Source organism: Oncorhynchus clarkii, chromosome 19, assembly GCF_045791955.1.
Source record: "Oncorhynchus clarkii lewisi isolate Uvic-CL-2024 chromosome 19, UVic_Ocla_1.0, whole genome shotgun sequence".
Lineage (NCBI taxonomy): Eukaryota > Metazoa > Chordata > Actinopteri > Salmoniformes > Salmonidae > Oncorhynchus > Oncorhynchus clarkii.
Window position 1 is genome coordinate 60,338,097 of NC_092165.1, and position 21,479 is coordinate 60,359,575.

Sequence of the window (21,479 nt, forward strand, 5' to 3'; positions counted from 1 at the left end):
GTGAAGGCAGGTGTGGGTGATGGATGGCGTGATGCAGGGTAATCTGGCGCCCCTTTTTAAAAATGTATTTAACCTTCATTTAACCAGGCGAGTCAGTTGAGAACAAATTCTTATTTACAATGACGGCCTAGGAACAGTGGGTTAACTGCCTTGTTCAGGGGCAGAACAACAGATTTGTACCTTGTCAGCTCGGGGATTTAAACTTGCAACCTTTCGGTTACTAGTCCAACGCTCTAACCACTAGGCTACCCTCAAGCGCCAGGGGGAGGGAAGAGCGGGAGCAGACGTGACAGTCTTGTGGTTGGTTTGGAAAATAATCCCTAGAATGGGTGGAATATGCTTAGATCTTCTTTTGTGATATTAAACTGGCCACTGAAAAGAACCAGCTTCCCTGATCGACTCAACACGGCTTTTACCCTTCTCTCTCCTTACTTCTTCTCTTCCACCCTCTCTCTCTCTCTCCCTCCCTCTCTCTCACTCCCTCTCTCCCTCTCTCTCACTCCCTCTCTCTCTCTCCCTCCCTCTCTCTCTCTCTCTCTCTCTCTCTCTCTCTCTCTACCTCCCCCTCTCTCCCTCTCTCTCTCTCTCTCTCTCTCTCTCTCTACCTCCCCCTCTCTCCCTCTCTCTCTCTCCCTCCCTCTCGCTCTCCCTCTCTCTCTCCCTCCCTCTCTACCTCTCTCTACCCCTCTCTCTCTCTCTCCCTCTCTCCCTCCCTCCATCCCCCTCTCTCTCTCTCCCTCCCTCCCTCTCTCTCTCCCTCTCCCTCCCTCTCTCTCTCCCTCTCCCTCCCTCCCTCCCTCTCTCTCTCTCTCTACCCCTCTCTCTCTCTCTCTCTCTCTCTCTCTCTCTACCTCTCTCCCTTCCTCTCTCTACCTCTCTATACCCCTCTCTCTCTCTCTCTCCCTCTCACCACTTTCTCTCCTCCAACCTCCACCCACACCTCCTACACACTTTGCCACTTCCCACCTCTCTCTCTTTCTCTTTCTCTCTCTATTTCTCTCCCTCTCTCCCTCCCCCCTTTCTCTCACACTCTCTCTCTCTCTCTATTTCTCTCTCTCTCTCCCACCCCCCTTTTTCTCACACTCTTTCTCTCTCTATTTCTCTTTCTTTCTCTCTCTCCCATCCCCCTTCTTCTCCCTCTCTCTATGCATTTCACATTGCAGCTGGACAATCCCCATGTGATATGCAAACTCTAGCCACAGGTATGGATGGGTCACACACCCTTTAACCCTCTCATTGCTGAATGTACTCCACTCAGCTCCACTCCTAACCTGATCATTGCAAATGTCATCACAGCAACCAATCATTGACTTGATAACCAAGGGGTGGGCTGTTTGCTGTCCAATTGGGGCTTCAGTTATTTCAGGTTCCACTGTGAACCTCCAATCAACATATTTTTTTTTACTCAAGTGATATTCCTATGGGAACTGACGTTAATGTTCCAATTGCCATGGTAACTGTATCAAATCCCATTACACGGAGTACCCACAGAGATAGCATCTGCCCTCTCCTTGAGTGTCTAATGTAGTATTGTATTTGTAAAGTGTGTGTCATAACAGTGTATTTGACAGTATGTGTCAGAGTTATGTGATTTGAACCCAGCTCTGTATACTATCAACTACGGCAGGTCTCTTCAACGCTGTTCCTGAAGCTCTCCAGGAACAGGGTTGGAGTGAAAACCTAGGGGAGGGTTTGTTCCCCAGGAACAGGGTTGGAGTGAAAACCTAGGGGAGGGTTTGTTCCCCAGGAACAGGGTTGGAGTGAAAACCTATTGGAGCGGGGGGTTCACCAGGAACAGGGTTGGAGTGAAAACCTAGGGGAGGAGGGTTCTCCAGGAACAGGGTTGGAGTGAAAACCTATTGGAGGTTTTGTTCCCCAGGAACAGGTTTGGAGTGAAAATCTATTGGAGGGGGGTTCTCCCCCCCACCTATTGGAGCGGGGGGTTCACCAGGAACAGGGTTGGAGTGAAAACCTAGGGGAGGAGGGTTCTCCAGGAACAGGGTTGGAGTGAAAACCTATTGGAGGTTTTGTTCCCCAGGAACAGGTTTGGAGTGAAAATCTATTGGAGGGGGGTTCTCCAGGAACAGGGTTGGAGTGAAAACCTAGGGGAGGGTTTGTTCCCCAGGAACAGGGTTGGAGTGAAAACCTATTGGAGGGGGGGGGTTCTCCAGGAACAGGGTTGGAGTGAAAACCTAGGGGAGGAGGGTTCTCCAGGAACAGGGTTGGAGTGAAAACCTATTGGAGGGTTTGATCCCCAGGAACAGGGTTGGAGTGAAAACCTATTGGAGGGGGGTTTGTTCCCCAGGAACAGGGTTGGAGTGAAAACCTAGGGGAGGAGGGTTCTCCAGGAACAGGGTTGGAGTGAAAACCTATTGGAGGGGGGTTCTCCAGGAACAGGGTTGGAGTGAAAACCTATTGGAGGGGGGTTCTCCAGGAACAGGGTTGGAGTGAAAACCTATTGGAGGGGGGTTCTCCAGGAACAGGGTTGGAGTGAAAACCTAGGGGAGGGGGGTTCTCCAGGAACAGGGTTGGAGTGAAAACCTATTGGAGGGGGGTTCTCCAGGAACAAGGTTGGAGTGAAAACCTATTGGAGGGGGGTTCTCCAGGAACAGGGTTGGAGTGAAAACCTAGGGGAGGGGGGTTCTCCAGGAACAGGGTTGGAGTGAAAACCTATTGGAGGGGGGTTCTCCAGGAACAGGGTTGGAGTGAAAACCTAGGGGAGGAGGGTTCTCCAGGAACAGGGTTGGAGTGAAAACCTAGGGGAGGGGGGTTCCCCAGGAACAGGGTTGGAGTGAAAACCTATTGGAAGGGGGTTCTCCAGGAACCAACTCTCCAGGAACCAACTCATCATCAAGCTCTGATACTTTGAATCAGCTGTGTATTACTGGGGCAAAACGTGTACCCAGATGGGGCCCAGGACTGAGTTTGGGAAGCTCTGCTATAGAGTATCAGTCAGGATAGAAGTCATATATTCTGGTAACACTCAAGTATTAAATGTTTGTCTTCATGTTGGTCATTGATGATACGTCATACTACTGTTGCCTGATCCCAGATCTCATTTTGCTGTTTGGCCAACTGTTGTCGTGCCAGATTCAGAAGACTATAACTACTAAACACGATCAAGGACTTAGCCAGTTAACTTGTTTGAATATTCTGAAAGGTTTTAGTTTTTTTTTTAGAAAGATAACCTTGAAATGGTCGTGCACTAATTGACTTCAACAAACATATTCTACTGTATGTGATCAGCCTTCTTAATGAACCAGAAAATAAACAGTTATTTCTGGATGTTTATCAGCTGGCTAGCTCATTGATCCTACTTTGTAGTATACCTCTCTGGCTACATCACAGTCACCAGTAACATAGAGTCACTTACCTCAGACTAGACCACCACCTAGCTAGCCTCTTGTCCTCTGTTACATGTCTTCACTCTGATCACACTGACCATACCTGATGATGGAAGAACCTGTGTGTGTGTGTGTGTGTGTGTGTGTGTGTGTGTGTGTGTGTGTGTGTGTGTGTGTGTGTGTGTGTGTGTGTGTGTGTGTGTGTGTGTGTGTGTGTGTGTGTGTGTGTGTGTGTGTGTGTGTGCGTGCGTGTGTGTGCGCGTGCGTACATTCTACAGTTGCCTGGTTCACCTTTGACCCCGCGTCGGCCCACCCTGACATCATCCTCTCCAACGACAACCTGACGGTGACATGCAACAGCTACGACGACAGGGTGGTCATGGGTAATTCCGGCTTCTCCCGCGGTGTGCACTACTGGGAGATCACGGTGGATCGCTATGACAACCACCCGGACCCTGCGTTCGGGGTTGCCCGCGGCGACGTGCTGAAGGACGTGATGCTGGGGAAAGACGACAAGGCCTGGGCCATGTACGTGGACAACAACCGCTCCTGGTTCATGCACAACAACTCACACACCAACAGGTAGGTCACCTGGTACACACACACACAACTCACACACTAACAGGTATGTCACCTGGTACACACACACACAACTCACACACCAACAGGTAGGTCACCTGGTACACACACACACAACTCACACACCAACAGGTAGGTCACCTGGTACACACACACACACACCAACAGGTAGGTCACCTGGTACACACACACACACACTAACAGGTATGTCACCTGGTACACACACACACACTAACAGGTATGTCACCTGGTACACACGCACACAGCTCACACTAACAGGTATGTCACCTGGTTCATGCACAATAACTCACACACCAACAGGTAGGTCACCTGGTACACACACACACAACTCACACACTAACAGGTAGGTCACCTGGTACACACACACACAACTCACACACCAACAGGTAGGTCACCTGGTACACACACACACAACTCACACACTAACAGGTAGGTCACCTGGTACACACACACACACTAACAGGTATGTCACCTGGTACACACGCACACAGCTCACACTAACAGGTATGTCACCTGGTACACACACACACTAACGGGTATGTCACCTGGTACACACGCACACAACTCACACACCAACAGGTAGGTCACCTGGTACACACACACACAACTCACACACCAACAGGTAGGTCACCTGGTACACACACACACTAACAGGTATGTCACCTGGTACACACGCACACAGCTCACACTAACAGGTATGTCACCTGGTACACACACACACACACACACAACTCACAAACTAACAGGTATGTCACCTGGTACACACACACACACACACACACACACACACACAACTCACACACTAACAGGTATGTCATCTGGTACACACACACACTAACAGGTATGTCATCTGGTACACACACACACACAACTCACACACTAACAGGTATGTCACCTGGTATACACACACACTAACAGGTATGTCACCTGGTACACACACACACAACCCACACACTAACAGGTATGTCACCTGGTACACACACACACTAACACGTATGTCACCTGGTACACACACACACTAACAGGTATGTCACCTGGTACACACACACACTAACAGGTATGTCACCTGGTACACACACACAACAACTCACACACCAACAGGTATGTCACCTGGTACACACACACAACAACTCACACACCAACAGGTATGTCACCTGGTACACACACATTAACAGGTAATAGAAATGGAGGGATAACTTAGCCACTGGCTCTCTGTGTCTCTCAATGGGGAGCTACGATGTGTTTTACATGTCAATCAGTGAATCAGTGTCTTGCTTCGACATACTTTAGCGTGTGAAATATAAAATATGATAGTAGATGAAACGTGTTGACGGATCTGTACAACATACAGTAGTAGTAGTATTTTATGTTTAAGTTTATGTGTGCACCAGAGGAGGCTGTTGAGGGGAGGACGGCTCATAATGATGGGCGGGAACGGAGCGAACGGAATGGTATCAAACACCTGGAAACCATGGAAACCATGGAAACCACGTGTTTGATGGAATTGATCCCGTTCCAATGACTGGAACGAATTGCAAAAGAATCGCTGAGGGTTGGAGACTTATATCTATCTCCCTCACTAACTTTAAGCATCAGCTGTCAGAGCAGCTCACAGATAGATCACTGCAGTTGTTCATAGTCCATCTGTAAACAGCCCGTCCAATCTACCTCATCGCCTTATTTGTTTTTATTTACTTTTCTGCTCTTTTGCTCACCAGTATCTCGACTTGCACATCATCATCTGCTCATCTATCGCTCCGGTGTTCATTTGCTATATTGTAATTACTTCGCCACTATTGGCCTACTTATTGCCTTACCTCCTTACTTCATTTGTACACGCTGTATATAAACTTTTTCTATTGTGTTATTGACTGTACGTTTGTTTTACTCCATGTGTAACTCTGTGTTGTTGTTTGTGTCGAACTGCTTTGCTTTATTCTTGGCCAGGTCGCAGTTGTAAATGAGAACTTGTTCTCAACTGGCCTACCTGGTTAAATAAAGGAGAAATAAAATGTTTTTTAAAAAAAACATAAAATTCCACAGATTCCGCTCCAGTTATTACCACGAACCCGTCCTCCCCAATTAAGGTGCCACCAACCACCTGTGGTTTGTGTGTATTGTTGCTCAGTGCATAGTGTGTGTGTTGGACCTTACCCCTGTGTTTGTGTGTCTCTTCAGGACGGACGGGGGCGTCAGTGAAGAGGCTACAGTAGGAGTGTTGTTAGACTTCACCAGAGGGGTGCTCATCTTCCTCATCAACGACGAACAGCAGGGTCCTGTGGCCTTCGAAGGCATCGAGGGGATTTACTACCCTGCTGTCAGCCTCAACCGCAACGTACAGGTAACCTAGAAACAACGTAGAAACGTTACAGTCCCCAATATAGAAACAATGGTATAGCCCCAACGTAGAAACAGTGTACTAATGTTGAGGTAATGTCACCACAACAATGTCACCACAACAATGTCACCACAACAATGTCACCACAACATAGAAATACTGTTAATACCAACCTGGTAGCCCCAACGTGGAAACAATGTTTTACCAGCCAGGTAGCCCCAACGTAGAAACCATTACTCCAACCAGGTAGCCCCAACGTAGAAACCATTACTCCAACCAGGTAGCCCCAACGTAGAAACCATTACTCCAACCAGGTAGCCCCAACGTAGAAACCATTACTCCAACCAGGTAGCCCCAACGTAGAAACCATTACTCCAACCAGGTAGCCCCAACGTAGAAACCATTACTCCAACCAGGTAGCCCCAACGTGGAAACCATTACTCCAACCAGGTAGCCCCAACGTAGAAACCATTACTCCAACCAAGTAGCCCCAACGTAGAAACCATTACTCCAACCAGGTAGCCCCAACGTAGAAACCATTACTCCAACCAGGTAGCCCCAACGTAGAAACCATTACTCCAACCAAGTAGCCCCAACATAGAAACCATTACTCCAACCAGGTAGCCCCAACGTGGAAACCATTACTCCAACCAGGTAGCCCCAACGTAGAAACCATTACTCCAACCAAGTAGCCCCAACGTAGAAACCATTACTCCAACCAGGTAGCCCCAACGTGGAAACCATTACTCCAACCAGGTAGCCCCAACGTAGAAACCATTACTCCAACCAGGTAGCCCCAACGTAGAAACCATTACTCCAACCAGGTAGCCCCAACGTAGAAACCATTACTCCAACCAGGTAGCCCCAAAGTAGAAAACATTACTCCAACCAGGTAGCCCCAACGTGGAAACCATTACTCCAACCAGGTAGCCCCAATGTAGAAACCATTACTCCAACCAGGTAGCCCCAACGTAGAAACCATTACTCCAACCAGGTAGCCCCAACGTAGAAACCATTACTCCAACCAGGTAGCCCCAACGTAGAAACCATTACTCCAACCAGGTAGCCCCAACGTAGAAACCATTACTCCAACCAGGTAGCCCCAACGTAGAAACCATTACTCCAACCAGGTAGCCCCAACGTGGAAACCATTACTCCAACCAGGTAGCCCCAACGTGGAAACCATTACTCCAACCAGGTAGCCCCAACGTAGAAACCATTACTCCAACCAGGTAGCCCCAACGTAGAAACCATTACTGCGTAGCGTCTCCGGAGCAGAGAAAAGTCTGAAGAAGCTACACAATAGAGTCTATGAATATGTATGAAATTATACCTGCCTGTAGACAGACAGCGTCCTCATCTATATTTATCTGTATTGGTGACAGCAATGATGTGTTTGCTGACACCAGCAGCAGTAACGTTGATAGCTGTTTCGTTTCTCATTCAGCTCAACAGCTCCACCTGGTGGTCAATACAGTAATGATGTGTTTGCTGACACCAGCAGCAGTAACGTTGATAGCTGTCTCGTTTCTCATTCAGCTCAACAGCTCTACCTGGTGGTCAATACAGTAATGATGTGTTTGCTGACACCAGCAGCAGTAACGTTGATAGCTGTCTAGTTTCTCATTCAGTTCAACAGTTCCACCTGGTGGTCAATACTTTAAATGACATGTTTTCTTCAGCTCGTTCTATCTACTTGGGGAAATATACTATTTTTTTGATGAAAGGATATGATGAGGAGGAGGAGGAGGGTGATGATGATGATGATGATGATGAAGAGGAGGAAAAGGAGGAGGATGATAGTGATGACGATGAGGAGGAGGATGGTGATGATGAGGAAGAGGAGGAGGATGGTGATGATGATGAGGAAGAGGAGGATGAGGGTGATGATGAGGAGGAGGAAGAGGAGGAGGATGATGATGATGATGGCGATGTTTGTCCTGTGTTCTGTAGGTGACCCTGCACACCGGCCTGCCCATTCCTGACTTCTACACTCCAGGGGAAGCAGACCTGTCTGGCTCAGTGTGTTAAGGAGTTGACTCAGCACTGCAATGAAGCAAGACAATGGCACCCTATTCCCTATATAGTGCACTACATTAGACCAGGACCCTATAGAACCCTATTCCCTATGCATATTGCTCTACTTTTAACCAGGATCCTATAGAACCCTATTCCCTACATAGTGCACTACATTAGACCAGGGCCCTATAGAACCCTATTCCCTATATAGTGCACTACATTAGACCAGGGCCCTATAGAACCCTATTCCCTATATAGTGCACTACATTAGACCAGGGCCCTATAGAACCCTATTCCCTATATAGTGCACTACATTAGACCAGAGCCCTATAGAACCCTATTCCCTACATAGTGCACTACATTAGACCAGGGCCAGTCTGTATGTACATGTATGGCTGAGTATCCACGGTTACGGAGCAGCCTACATGTACATGTATGGCTGAATATCCATGGTTACGGAGCAGTATGTATGTATGTACATGTATGGCTGAGTATCCATGGTTACGGAGCAGTATATACATGTATGGCTGAGTATTCATGGTTACGGAGCAGTATGTATGTACACGTATGGCCGAGTGTCCATGGTTACGGAGCAGTATATACATGTATGGGCTCAGTATTGAGAGTCGTGTACTGTACAGTCAGGGCCCTATAGAACCCTATTCCCTATATAGTGCACTACATTAGACCAGAGCCCTATAGAACCCTATTCCCTACATAGTGCACTACATTAGACCAGGGCCCTATAGAACTCTATTCCCTATATAGTGCACTACATTAGACCAGGGCACCATAGACCCCTATTCCCTATTTATAAGGAATAGGGAGCCATTTGGTACTCAGAAAGGCACCAGGCTGCTCAATTTCTGGGCTCTCTAGGGTTATGTCCCAAATTGCACCCTATTCCCTATATTTGGCACTATTTTTGTCCAGACTTGTGCCAAAAGTATTGCATTACATAGGAATAAGGTGGGATTTTTAGATGTACCCAGGAGGGTTCATTTAACTCACAGCCGTGTACACAACACCACACCCTCCTTTCCCTTTCCTCTTTAGACCCTTTGCCTGTCGATCGCGGGACTAGTGTTGGGTTGGAGTGACGTCGACTGACAACGCTCCTGACAGATCACCAGACGGTCCAGACCCGTAGCCTTGACTGTACAGTACACGACTCTCAATACTGAGCCCATACATGTATATACTGCTCCGTAACCATGGACACTCGGCCATACGTGTACATACATACATACTGCTCCGTAACCATGAATACTCAGCCATACATGTATATACTGCTCCGTAACCATGGATACTCAGCCATACATGTACATACATACATACTGCTCCGTAACCATGGATATTCAGCCATACATGTACATGTAGGCTGCTCCGTAACCGTGGATACTCAGCCATACATGTACATACAGACTGCTCCATAACCATGCTCTGTAACCATGGATACTCCGCCATACATGTACAAACATCCTGCTCCATAACCATGGACACCTGGAACTCTTACCTGGAAATGGAACTCTGAGCTTGTCTTAACATGTAAATTATTATGATTGGGTTAAAGTGAACCAGCTTCATCCATCTAACCAATCAAAGAAGACTACTACTCATCACCAGACTCCAGAACCCTGCCCTGTTAGTTCTGGTTCTAGAACTCTGTAGAGGACAACAATGTTATCATAGACTTACAGGGACAATTAGGGTTTGGGTTCATTTCATATCAATTCCAGTTCATTCAGAAAATAAACCCAAATTCAATTCCAAATTTTCCTAATTGAAGAGAGTTGGAATTGAAATTTCTGAATACTTTCTGAATTAACTGGATTTTAAATGGAATTAACCCCATAACCACCCTGTGTTGTATCCACCATAACAACCCTGTGTTGTATCCACCATAACAACCCTGTGTTGTATCCACCATAACCACCCTGTGTTGTATCCACCATAACAACTCTGTGTTGTATCCACCATAACAACCCTGTGTTGTATCCACCATAACCACCCTGTGTTGTATCCACCATAACAACTCTGTGTTGTATCCACCATAACAACCCTGTGTTGTATCCACCATAACCACCCTGTGTTGTATCCACCATACAACCCTGTGTTGTATCCACCATAACAACCCTGTGTTTTATCCACCATAACAACCCTGTGTTGTATCCACCATAACAACCCTGTGTTGTATCCACCATAACAACCCTGTGTTGTATCCACCATAACAACCCTGTGTTGTATCCACCATATCCACCATAACAGCCCTGTGTTGTATCCACCATAACCACCCTGTATTGTATCCACCATAACAACCCTGTGTTGTATCCACCATACAACCCTGTGTTGTATCCACCATAACAACCCTGTGTTTTATCCACCATACAACCCTGTGTTGTATCCACCATAACCACCCTGTATTGTATCCACCATAACAACCCTGTGTTGTATCCACCATAACAACCCTGTGTTGTATCCACCATAACAAACCTGTGTTGTATCCACCATAACAACCCTGTGTTGTATCCACCATAACAACCCTGTGTTGTATCCACCATAACAACCCTGTGTTGTATCCACCATAACAACCCTGTGTTGTATCCACCATAACAACCCTGTGTTGTATCCACCATAACAACCCTGTGTTGTATCCACCATAACAACTCTGTGTTGTATCCACCATAACCACCCTGTGTTGTATCCACCATAACAACCCTGTGTTGTATCCACCATAACAACCCTGTGTTGTATCCACCATACAACCCTGTGTTGTATCCACCATAACAACCCTGTGTTGTATCCACCATAACAACCCTGTGTTGTATCCACCATACAACCCTGTGTTGTATCCACCATAACAACCCTGTGTTTTATCCACCATAACAACCCTGTGTTGTATCCACCATAACAACCCTGTGTTGTATCCACCATAACAACTCTGTGTTGTATCCACCATAACAACCCTGTGTTGTATCCACGATAACAACCCTGTGTTGTATCCACCATAACAACCCTGTGTTGTATCCACCATAACCACCCTGTGTTGTATCCACCATAACAACCCTGTGTTGTATCCACCATAACCACCATAATAACCCTGTGTTGTATCCACCATAACAACCCTGTGTTGTATCCACCATAACAACCCTGTGTTGTATCCACCATAACCACCCTGTGTTGTATCCACCATAACAACCCTGTGTTGTATCCACCATAACCACCATAATAACCCTGTGTTGTATCCACCATAACAACCCTGTGTTGTATCCACCATACAACCCTGTGTTGTATCCACCATAACAACCCTGTGTTTTATCCACCATAACAACCCTGTGTTGTATCCACCATAACAACCCTGTGTTGTATCCACCATAACAACCTTGTGTTGTATCCACCATAACAACCCTGTGTTGTATCCACCATAACAACCCTGTGTTGTATCCACCATAACAACCCTGTGTTGTATCCACCATAACAACCCTGTGTTGTATCCACCATAACCACCCTGTGTTGTATCCACCATAACAACCCTGTGTTGTATCCACCATAACCACCATAATAACCCTGTGTTGTATCCACCATACAACCCTGTGTTGTATCCACCATAACAACCCTGTGTTGTATCCACCATAACAACCCTGTGTTGTATCCACCATACAACCCTGTGTTGTATCCACCATAACAACCCTGTGTTTTATCCACCACAACAACCCTGTGTTGTATCCACCATAACAACCCTGTGTTGTATCCACCATAACAACCCTGTGTTGTATCCACCATAACAACCCTGTGTTGTATCCACCATAACAACCCTGTGTTGTATCCACCATATCCACCATAACAACCCTGTGTTGTATCCACCATAACAACCCTGTGTTGTATCCACCATAACAACCCTGTGTTGTATCCACCATAACAACTCTGTGTTGTATCCACCATAACCACCCTGTGTTGTATCCACCATAACAACTCTGTGTTGTATCCACCATAACCACCCTGTGTTGTATCCACCATAACAACCCTGTGTTGTATCCACCATAACAACCCTGTGTTGTATCCACCATAACCACCATAATAACCCTGTGTTGTATCCACCATAACAACCCTGTGTTGTATCCACCATAACAACCCTGTGTTGTATCCACCATAACCACCATAACAACCCTGTGTTGTATCCACCATAACAACCCTGTGTTGTATCCACCATAACAACTCTGTGTTGTATCCACCATAACAACTCTGTGTTGTATCCACCATAACAACCCTGTGTTTTATCCACCATAACAACCCTGTGTTGTATCCACCATAACAACCCTGTGTTGTATCCACCATAACAACCCTGTGTTGTATCCACCATAACAACCCTGTGTTGTATCCACCATAACAACCCTGTGTTGTATCCACCATAACAACCCTGTGTTGTATCCACCATATCCACCATAACAACCCTGTGTTGTATCCACCATAACAACCATAACAACCCTGTGTTGTATCCACCATAACAACCCTGTGTTGTATCCACCATATCCACCATAACAACCCTGTGTTGTATCCACCATAACAACCATAACAACCCTGTGTTGTATCCACCATAACAACCATAACAACCCTGTGTTGTATCCACCATATCCACCATAACAACCCTGTGTTGTATCCACCATAACAACCCTGTGTTGTATCCACCATAACAACCCTGTGTTGTATCCACCATAACAACCCTGTGTTGTATCCACCATAACAACCCTGTGTTGTATTCACCATAACAACCCTGTGTTGTATCCACCATAACAACCCTGTGTTGTATCCACCATAACAACCCTGTGTTGTATCCACCATAACAACCCTGTGTTGTATCCACCATAACAACCCTGTGTTGTATCCACCATAACAACCCTGTGTTGTATCCACCATAACCACCCTGTGTTGTATCCACCATAACCACCCTGTGTTGTATCCACCATAACCACCCTGTGTTGTATTCACCATAACAACCCTGTGTTGTATCCACCATAACAACCCTGTGTTGTATCCACCATAACAACCCTGTGTTGTATCTGCGAGTCATAGTAATAACTCTGTGGTCTCTAAATGTTGCCATGGTGATGTTCCACTGCTATACTACTGCTATACACCCCCCCCACCCCCCCCCCCCACACACACACACACCTCCCGCAACAGTAAACATGGTACCACTTCTCCACACCATCATTTCATTTAGAATCCCTGAAGCATTCCTGTCCCACCAAACATACACACAGCACCGACAAGAGACTAAAGAAACGCACGTTGGTGAGTTACCCTTTTATGACAGCCAGGGACAGCAGCAGAGGACTGAAGAGACCAGTACTCAGATCTACCTGTAGAAGGCTGACGTTGACCGATGCACTGATCCCTGACAGAAAGCAATGGGCTGCATCCCAAAAGGGCAATTCTTTCTCATAGATGTGTGCTGTTCTCAAACTGACCCATAGGGCTCTGGTGAAAAGTAGTGCACTACGTAGAGAATAGGTTGTCATTTGTGACTCAGACATGGACCGTAATTGCTATTGTATTCTGTAAATGAGACGCTACCAGTGGCTTTGCTTGTGTGAACCTCAACCTCATCCATAGTTTGTAACCATTCTAACGAGAGAGTCGACTTATTCTATTCTACTACTGGAAGTAAGCAGGTGTTTATTTATTGACCCTATCGGGCGTCCCAAATGGGTTATTTATTGACCCTATTGGGCGTCCCAAATGGGTTACTTATTGACCCTATTGGGCGTCCCAAATGGGTTATTTATTGACCCTATCGGGCGTCCCAAATGGGTTACTTATTGACCCTATTGGGCGTCCCAAATGGGTTATTTATTGACCCTATTGGGCGTCCCAAATGGGTTATTTATTGACCCTATTGGGCGTCCCAAATGGGTTATTTATTGACCCTATTGGGCGTCCCAAATGGGACCTCATTTCTTATATAATGAACTACAGTATATAATGAATAGGATGTCATTTCAGACGTCTCACCGTCTGTTTCTCCAGCTGTCAATGATGTTTCTACGCGCTGAATATAGAGAATATAGAGAATAGGCTACGTGCTAAAATGGTACCCTATTGCCTACATAGGGCCTATAGGGTTCTGGTTCTAAGTAGAGGGCTGTGTAGAGAATAGGGTACCCTATTGCCTACATAGGGCCTATAGGGTTCTGGTTCTAAGTAGAGGGCTGTGTAGAGAATAGGGTACCCTATTGCCTACATAGGGCCTATAGGGTTCTGGTTCTAAGTAGAGGGCTGTGTAGAGAATAGGGTACCCTTTGGGATCTATCCACTGGCAGCTGGCAAGAGGCTCTATAATTACACCAGATTTAGTAGTATTATTGTTTTTAAACAGTTTTATTTTGCTATCAGTAGGACCGGTAGTATGGGGGGGGGGGGTCATTGGGGTGATGATGATGTTGGTGACCAACAACAATGAAAATGTTTGGATGTTTTCCCCCTCCTACATTACAGGTTATTGTGAATAAGGTGGCACGACGACACAGCATACTAATACTCTTACTGTAGGTGGTTGAATCATAGGATGATTCCTGAATGGAACCCTATGAATCAAAGGATGATTCCTGAATGGAACCCTATGAATCATAGGATGCTTCCTAAATGGAACCCTATGAATCATAGGATGATTCCTGAATGGAACCCTATGAATCATATGATGATTCCCGAATGGAACCCTATGAATCATAGGATGATTCCTGAATGGAACCCTATGAATCATATGATGATTCCCGAATGGAACCCTATGAATCATAGGATGATTCCTGAATGGAACCCTATGAATCATATGATGATTCCTGAATGGAACGATATTTCCTTTATAGTACACTACTTTTTTAACTAAAGGGGGTCTATGGTGAAAAGTAGTGCACTAGGTAAGGAATAGGGTGCCACTTATGAGTCCTGAATAGTTTTTGTACTGTCATTCATGAAAATGTTCTTATGTTGAGGAGATGGATATAGATGCATTAGTTATTCACGTCGTTAGTTATTGATGTTATTAGTTACGTTCAGACAGAGAGCATTTTCGTTGGGGATTTTCCACGTTTACATCACTGTTGTTCCTTATTTTTGTAACTTTAATTCTGAATTTAATAATGAAAGGGAATATATCCCATGAGGTGCTGTTTCGTGTCATTAAAAGCTGTAAAGTGGTCTGATGTGTGCTGCTGCTCTCAAACTGTACAGTAAATAGAGATATAGCCTGGGTACCAGTCTGTTTGTGCTATCATTCCACTCTTTGTCAACAAGTTTGGCTTGACAAGTAATGGCGAAGAACACAAAGGAAACTGGTACCCAGGCTAGCGCTAGTGGTTGATGGGGCTACAGAAAACAAAGACAGGATTTAAAGGTGCTCTCCCTTGTTTTGAGCTTCATAGTTGTACCTTTTTATACCTAGAAACACTTGATAAACCGATTATAGTCTTTACCTCAGCACACGGCTGCTGCTTCCCAAATGGCTCCCTGTTTAGTGCACTACTTTTGATTGGGATCTGGTCTAAAGTAGTGCACTTTATAGGGAATAGGGTACCACTTGAGACATACATACAGTGAGATTAGTGACACTTGTCATTCGCCCTGACTTAGTGTACAGCTCTCTGGGCTGTCATATTGAGCCCTTTAAAATCCCAGTGGGGCTAACTACAGTATTTCCAAGAGAATTCCAGGGCCATGGTAAGAGGATGCTGCATTGATGTCTTGAGGCATCCTCTTTGTAAGCATATCCATGTATTGGATGTCATTAGGAATCATACAAAGCCTACTGTATTGCAGGGTGATTTAGGAATCATTCGAAGCCTACTGTATTGCAGGGTGATTTAGGAATCATACAAAGCCTACTGTATCGCAGGGTGATTTAGGAATCATACAAAGCCTACTGTATTGCAGGGTGATTTAGGAATCATACAAAGCCTACTATATCGCAGGGTGATTTAGGAATCATACAAAGCCTACTGTATTGCAGGGTGATTTAGGAATCATACAAAGCCTACTGTATCGCAGGGTGATTTAGGAATCATACAAAGCCTACTGTATCGCAGGGTGATTTAGGAATCATACAAAGCCTACTGTATCGCAGGGTGATTTAGGAATCATACAAAGCCTACTGTATTGCAGGGTGATTTAGGAATCATACAAAGCCTACTGTATCGCAGGGTGATTTAGGAATCATACAAAGCCTACTGTATTGCAGGGTGATTTAGGAATCATACAAAGCCTACTATATCGCAGGGTGATTTAGGAATCATACAAAGCCTACTGTATTGCAGGGTGATTTAGGAATCATACAAAGCCTACTGTATCGCAGGGTGATTTAGGAATCATACAAAGCCTACTGTATCGCAGGGTGATTTAGGAATCATACAAAGCCTACTGTATTGCAGGGTGATTTAGGAATCATACAAAGCCTACTATATCGCAGGGTGATTTAGGAATCATACAAAGCCTACTGTATTGCAGGGTGATTTAGGAATCATACAAAGCCTACTGTATCGCAGGGTGATTTAGGAATCATACAAAGCCTACTGTATTGCAGGGTGATTTAGGAATCATACAAAGCCTACTGTATTGCAGGGTGATTTAGGAATCATACAAAGCCTACTATATCGCAGGGTGATTTAGGAATCATACAAAGCCTACTGTATTGCAGGGTGATTTAGGAATCATACAAAGCCTACTGTATCGCAGGGTGATTTAGGAATCATACAAAGCCTACTGTATTGCAGGGTGATTTAGGAATCATACAAAGCCTACTGTATCGCAGGGTGATTTAGGAATCATACAAAGCCTACTGTATCGCAGGGTGATTTAGGAATCATACAAAGCCTACTGTATCGCAGGGTGATTTAGGAATCATACAAAGCCTACTGTATCGCAGGGTGATTTAGGAATCATACAAAGCCTACTGTATTGCAGGGTGATTTAGGAATCATACAAAGCCTACTGTATCGCAGGGTGATTTAGGAATCATACAAAGCCTACTGTATTGCAGGGTGATTTAGGAATCATACAAAGCCTACTGTATTGCAGGGTGATTTAGGAATCATACAAAGCCTACTGTATTGCAGGGTGATTTAGGAATCATACAAAGCCTACTGTATTGCAGGGTGATTTAGGAATCATACAAAGCCTACTGTATCGCAGGGTGATTTAGGAATCATACAAAGCCTACTGTATCGCAGGGTGATTTAGGAATCATACAAAGCCTACTGTATCGCAGGGTGATTTAGGAATCATACAAAGCCTACTGTATCGCAGGGTGATTTAGGAATCATACAAAGCCTACTGTATCGCAGGGTGATTTAGATACAGTCATCATCCATCTTCCAACTGCTTTTTATTTTGGGCGTTGACTGAGAGGAAGGCCAACATTTAACCAGGACTACTGGAACAGTTGGCCTAGTGTAACTATGACTACAGGAGCAGTAGACCAAGTGTAACCATGACTACCGGTGCAGTAGGCCTAGTGTAACCATGACTACAGGAACAGTTGGCCTGGTGTAACTATAACTACAGGAGCAGTAGGCCAAGTGTAATCATGACTACTGGAGCAGTAGGCCTGGTGTAACCATGACTACAGGAACAGTTGGCCTAGTGTAACCATGACTACAGGAGCAGTAGGCCTAGTGTAACCATGACTACCGGAGCAGTAGGCCTAGTATAACCATGACTACTGGAACAGTTGGCCTAGTGTAACTATGACTACAGGAGCAGTAGACCAAGTGTAACCATTACTACCGGAGCAGTAGACCTAGTGTAACCATGACTACCGGAGCAGTAGACCTAGTGTAACCATGACTACCGGAGCAGAAGACCTGGGGTAACCATGACTACCGGAGCAGTAGACCTGGTGTAACCATGACTACTGGAGCAGTAACCCTAGTGTAACCATGACAACTGGAGCAGTAGGCCTTGTGTAACCATGACAACTGGAGCAGTAGGTATAGTGTAACCATGACTACTGGAGCAGTAGACCTAGTGTAACCATGACTACCGGAGCAGTATCCCTAGTGTAACCATGACTACCGGAGCAGTAGGCCTAGTGTAACCATGACTACCGGAGCAGTAGACCCAGTGTAACAATGACTACTGGAGCAGTAGCCCTAGTGTAACCATGACTACCGGAGCAGTAGACCTAGTGTAACCATGACTACCGGAGCAGTAGACCTAGTGTAACCATGACTACTGGAGCAGTAGACCTAGTGTAACCATGACTACCGGAGCAGTAGACCTAGTGTAACCATGACTACCGGAGCAGTAGACCTAGGGTTAGGCTATAAAGGGGGTAGCACAATGCAACTCCAGACCTATAGAGGGGTAACATGGGCTGCCTGGTCTTGCTGCTTGACTGAGTTAAATCTTCATTAATACCACTGCCAACTCTGTTTTTATGTCTGCCTCTTTTGTTGAGTCATTACAGAATTCACTTTGGTCCTTACCGCAGGTGCACTCTGCCCAAAATATCCTCACAGACCTATGGAGAGAGAGAGAGAAAGAGAGTGGGTCAGAGAGAGAGACAGAGTGGGGAGGGGGGGGGGGGGGTTCATCTAGGATAGTAAAGACAAAGTAAAGACAAAGATGGTAATTATCCTAGGATGTAGGCCAAGTAAAGACAAAGATGGTAATTATCCTAGGATGTAGGCCAAATAAAGACAAAGATGGTAATTATCCTAGGATGTAGGCCAAGTAAAGACAAAGATGGTAATTATCCTAGGATGTAGGCCAAGTAAAGACAAAGATGGTAATTATCCTAGGATGTAGGCCAAATAAAGACAAAGATGGTAATTATCCTAGGATGTAGGCCAAATAAAGACCAAGATGGTAATTATCCTAGGATGCAGGCCAAATAAAGACAAAGATGGTAATTATCCTAGGATGTAGGCCAAGTAAAGACAAAGATGGTAATTATCCTAGGATGTAGGCCAAATAAAGACAAAGATGGTAATTATCCTAGGATGTAGGCCAAGTAAAGACAAAGATGGTAATTATCCTAGGATGTAGGCCAAATAAAGACAAAGATGGTAATTATCCTAGGATGTAGGCCAAATAAAGACCAAGATGGTAATTATCCTAGGATGTAGGCCAAGTAAAGACCAAGATGGTAATTACCCTAGGATGTAGGCCAAATAAAGACCAAGATGGTAATTATCCTAGGATGTAGGCCAAATAAAGACAAAGATGGTAATTATCCTAGGATGTAGGCCAAGTAAAGACCAAGATGGTAATTATCCTAGGATGTAGGCCAAGTAAAGACAAAGATGGTAATTATCCTAGGATGTAGGCCAAGTAAAGACAAAGATGGTAATTATCCTAGGATGCAGGCCAAGTAAAGACAAAGATGGTAATTATCCTAGGATGTAGGCCAAATAAAGACAAAGATGGTAATTATCCTAGGATGCAGGCCAAGTAAAGACAAAGATGGTAATTATCCTAGGATGTAGGCCAAATAAAGACCAAGATGGTAATTATCCTAGGATGTAGGCCAAATAAAGACAAAGATGGTAATTATCCTAGGATGTAGGCCAAATAAAGACAAAGATGGTAATTATCCTAGGATGTAGGCCAAATAAAGACAAAGATGGTAATTATCCTAGGATGTAGGCCAAATAAAGACAAAGATGGTAATTATCCTAGGATGTAGGCCAAGTAAAGACAAAGATGGTAATTATCCTAGGATGTAGGCCAAATTAAAGACATATGGCCGTGGTTCATAACTCTTCCAGCATACACAGTAGATGTTCATTCAGCCCTCTTTCTGCAAGCTTGTTGTTATACAATTTTGAGACTGACATATTGATATTTGATTCGAGCCAATACAGTTTGTAGATAACTGTCGGTAAGCATCAACTTGAATTAAGATATATATTTGAATGAAGGTCGATGTTGAACCATTGGTGTTATTCATCCATAGTCATTTTAATTGATGTCTAAACCAGCTGTAGACGAAGGTGTCTAATCATTTGAGTCAGATGGTGCCTACCCTCGAGTCGGTGAGTTTAAAAGCAAATAAAAAGTATTTGTGGTGAATCAACAAACAAACAAAAAAAGTAAGTCTATCCCTTAGTCCCTCAACACATCTTTATTTTACTGTCCTAATTTATAATTCTAGAAATGTGCATACAGTCGCTGGGCGACATTGGCAGTTTATTTCAATATAAAGTATAGAGTTATAGCCTACCCTATGCTGCGCATGCAGAGCGTGCGTCAGACAATGGTCGTTTAACATCCAATGTTTGGCAGATTATATAAATGTTGGAATGTCCTTTAAGCATTGTTCTAATTTACATATACTAGCCTACTTACTTATACGTACAGTACACCGAGTGTACAAAACGTAAAACGCTGCTTGGGTTTTTCACACTCGGCAGTTTCCCGTGTGTATCAAGAATGGTCCGTCACCCAAAGGACATCCAGTCAATATTAGGAAGGTGTCCATAATGTTTTGTACACTCAGTGTTGTAGTCGATAAAGACACATTATGATATTATTGTTATTATTGGAAGTGTTACTATTATTGATCTCTTGGTGTTTTCTGTATTAATGAATATTCAATAAATTGTAGGTGTCCAAAAACATTTAGCCTTCTTCAAATATGTTCTCTCTGCTGTGCTATGGCTTGATCCGCAAGAGGTTGAGAGGCTGGGTTAGCGACAACACATCCGCCTGCATGCACCAATGGACATTAGAGAGGATAGAGAGGAGGAGACGGATGCCACAGAAATGCTGGGACCTATACTTCACTTCGCCACTTTATGGTTATTAAAGTTGAAGACGGACAGCAGCAGTTTTGTTCAGCAGCATGGCGTCGCCTCTAACTGACCTGGAGAAGCGTAAACAGATCAGTATCAGGGGAATAGTCGGTGTCGAGAACGTCGCCGAGTTGAAGAAAGGTTTTAACCGACATCTCCACTTCACTTTGGTCAAAGACCGGAACGTAGCGACGCCGCGGGATTATTACTTCGCCCTCGCGCACACGGTTCGAGATCACCTGGTGGGAAGATGGATCAGAACGCAACAGTTTTACTATGAGACCGACCCCAAGGTAAAGTTGTTTGTTTCAAAAGTTATTTCCTTTACCAAATATCATGCACCAGTTTACGTGGATAATTATCCTGGCTACCTGTGTGTCTTGTCCTCATTTT

General features: G+C 44.9%; 2 protein-coding genes across 3 annotated transcripts in view; both read left to right on the forward strand.

The window, feature by feature from the left end:
• Window positions 1–8,531, forward strand: part of LOC139374390 (tripartite motif containing 9) — a 92,620-nt gene extending 84,089 nt beyond the window's left edge. For both annotated transcript variants that reach the window (XM_071115437.1, XM_071115438.1), the window contains 3 exons: window positions 3,623–3,926; window positions 6,123–6,285; window positions 8,236–8,531. In XM_071115437.1, coding sequence (XP_070971538.1) covers window positions 3,623–3,926; window positions 6,123–6,285; window positions 8,236–8,313 — 545 coding nt within the window. In that variant the 3' untranslated portion in view covers window positions 8,314–8,531. The remainder of the gene's footprint in view (window positions 1–3,622; window positions 3,927–6,122; window positions 6,286–8,235) is intronic.
• Window positions 8,532–21,102: 12,571 nt separating this feature from the next.
• LOC139375443 (phosphorylase, glycogen, liver) overlaps window positions 21,103–21,479 on the forward strand; it is a 40,692-nt gene continuing 40,315 nt past the window's right edge. The window contains exon 1 of the mRNA XM_071117233.1: window positions 21,103–21,379. Coding sequence (XP_070973334.1) covers window positions 21,137–21,379 — 243 coding nt within the window. The 5' untranslated portion in view covers window positions 21,103–21,136. The remainder of the gene's footprint in view (window positions 21,380–21,479) is intronic.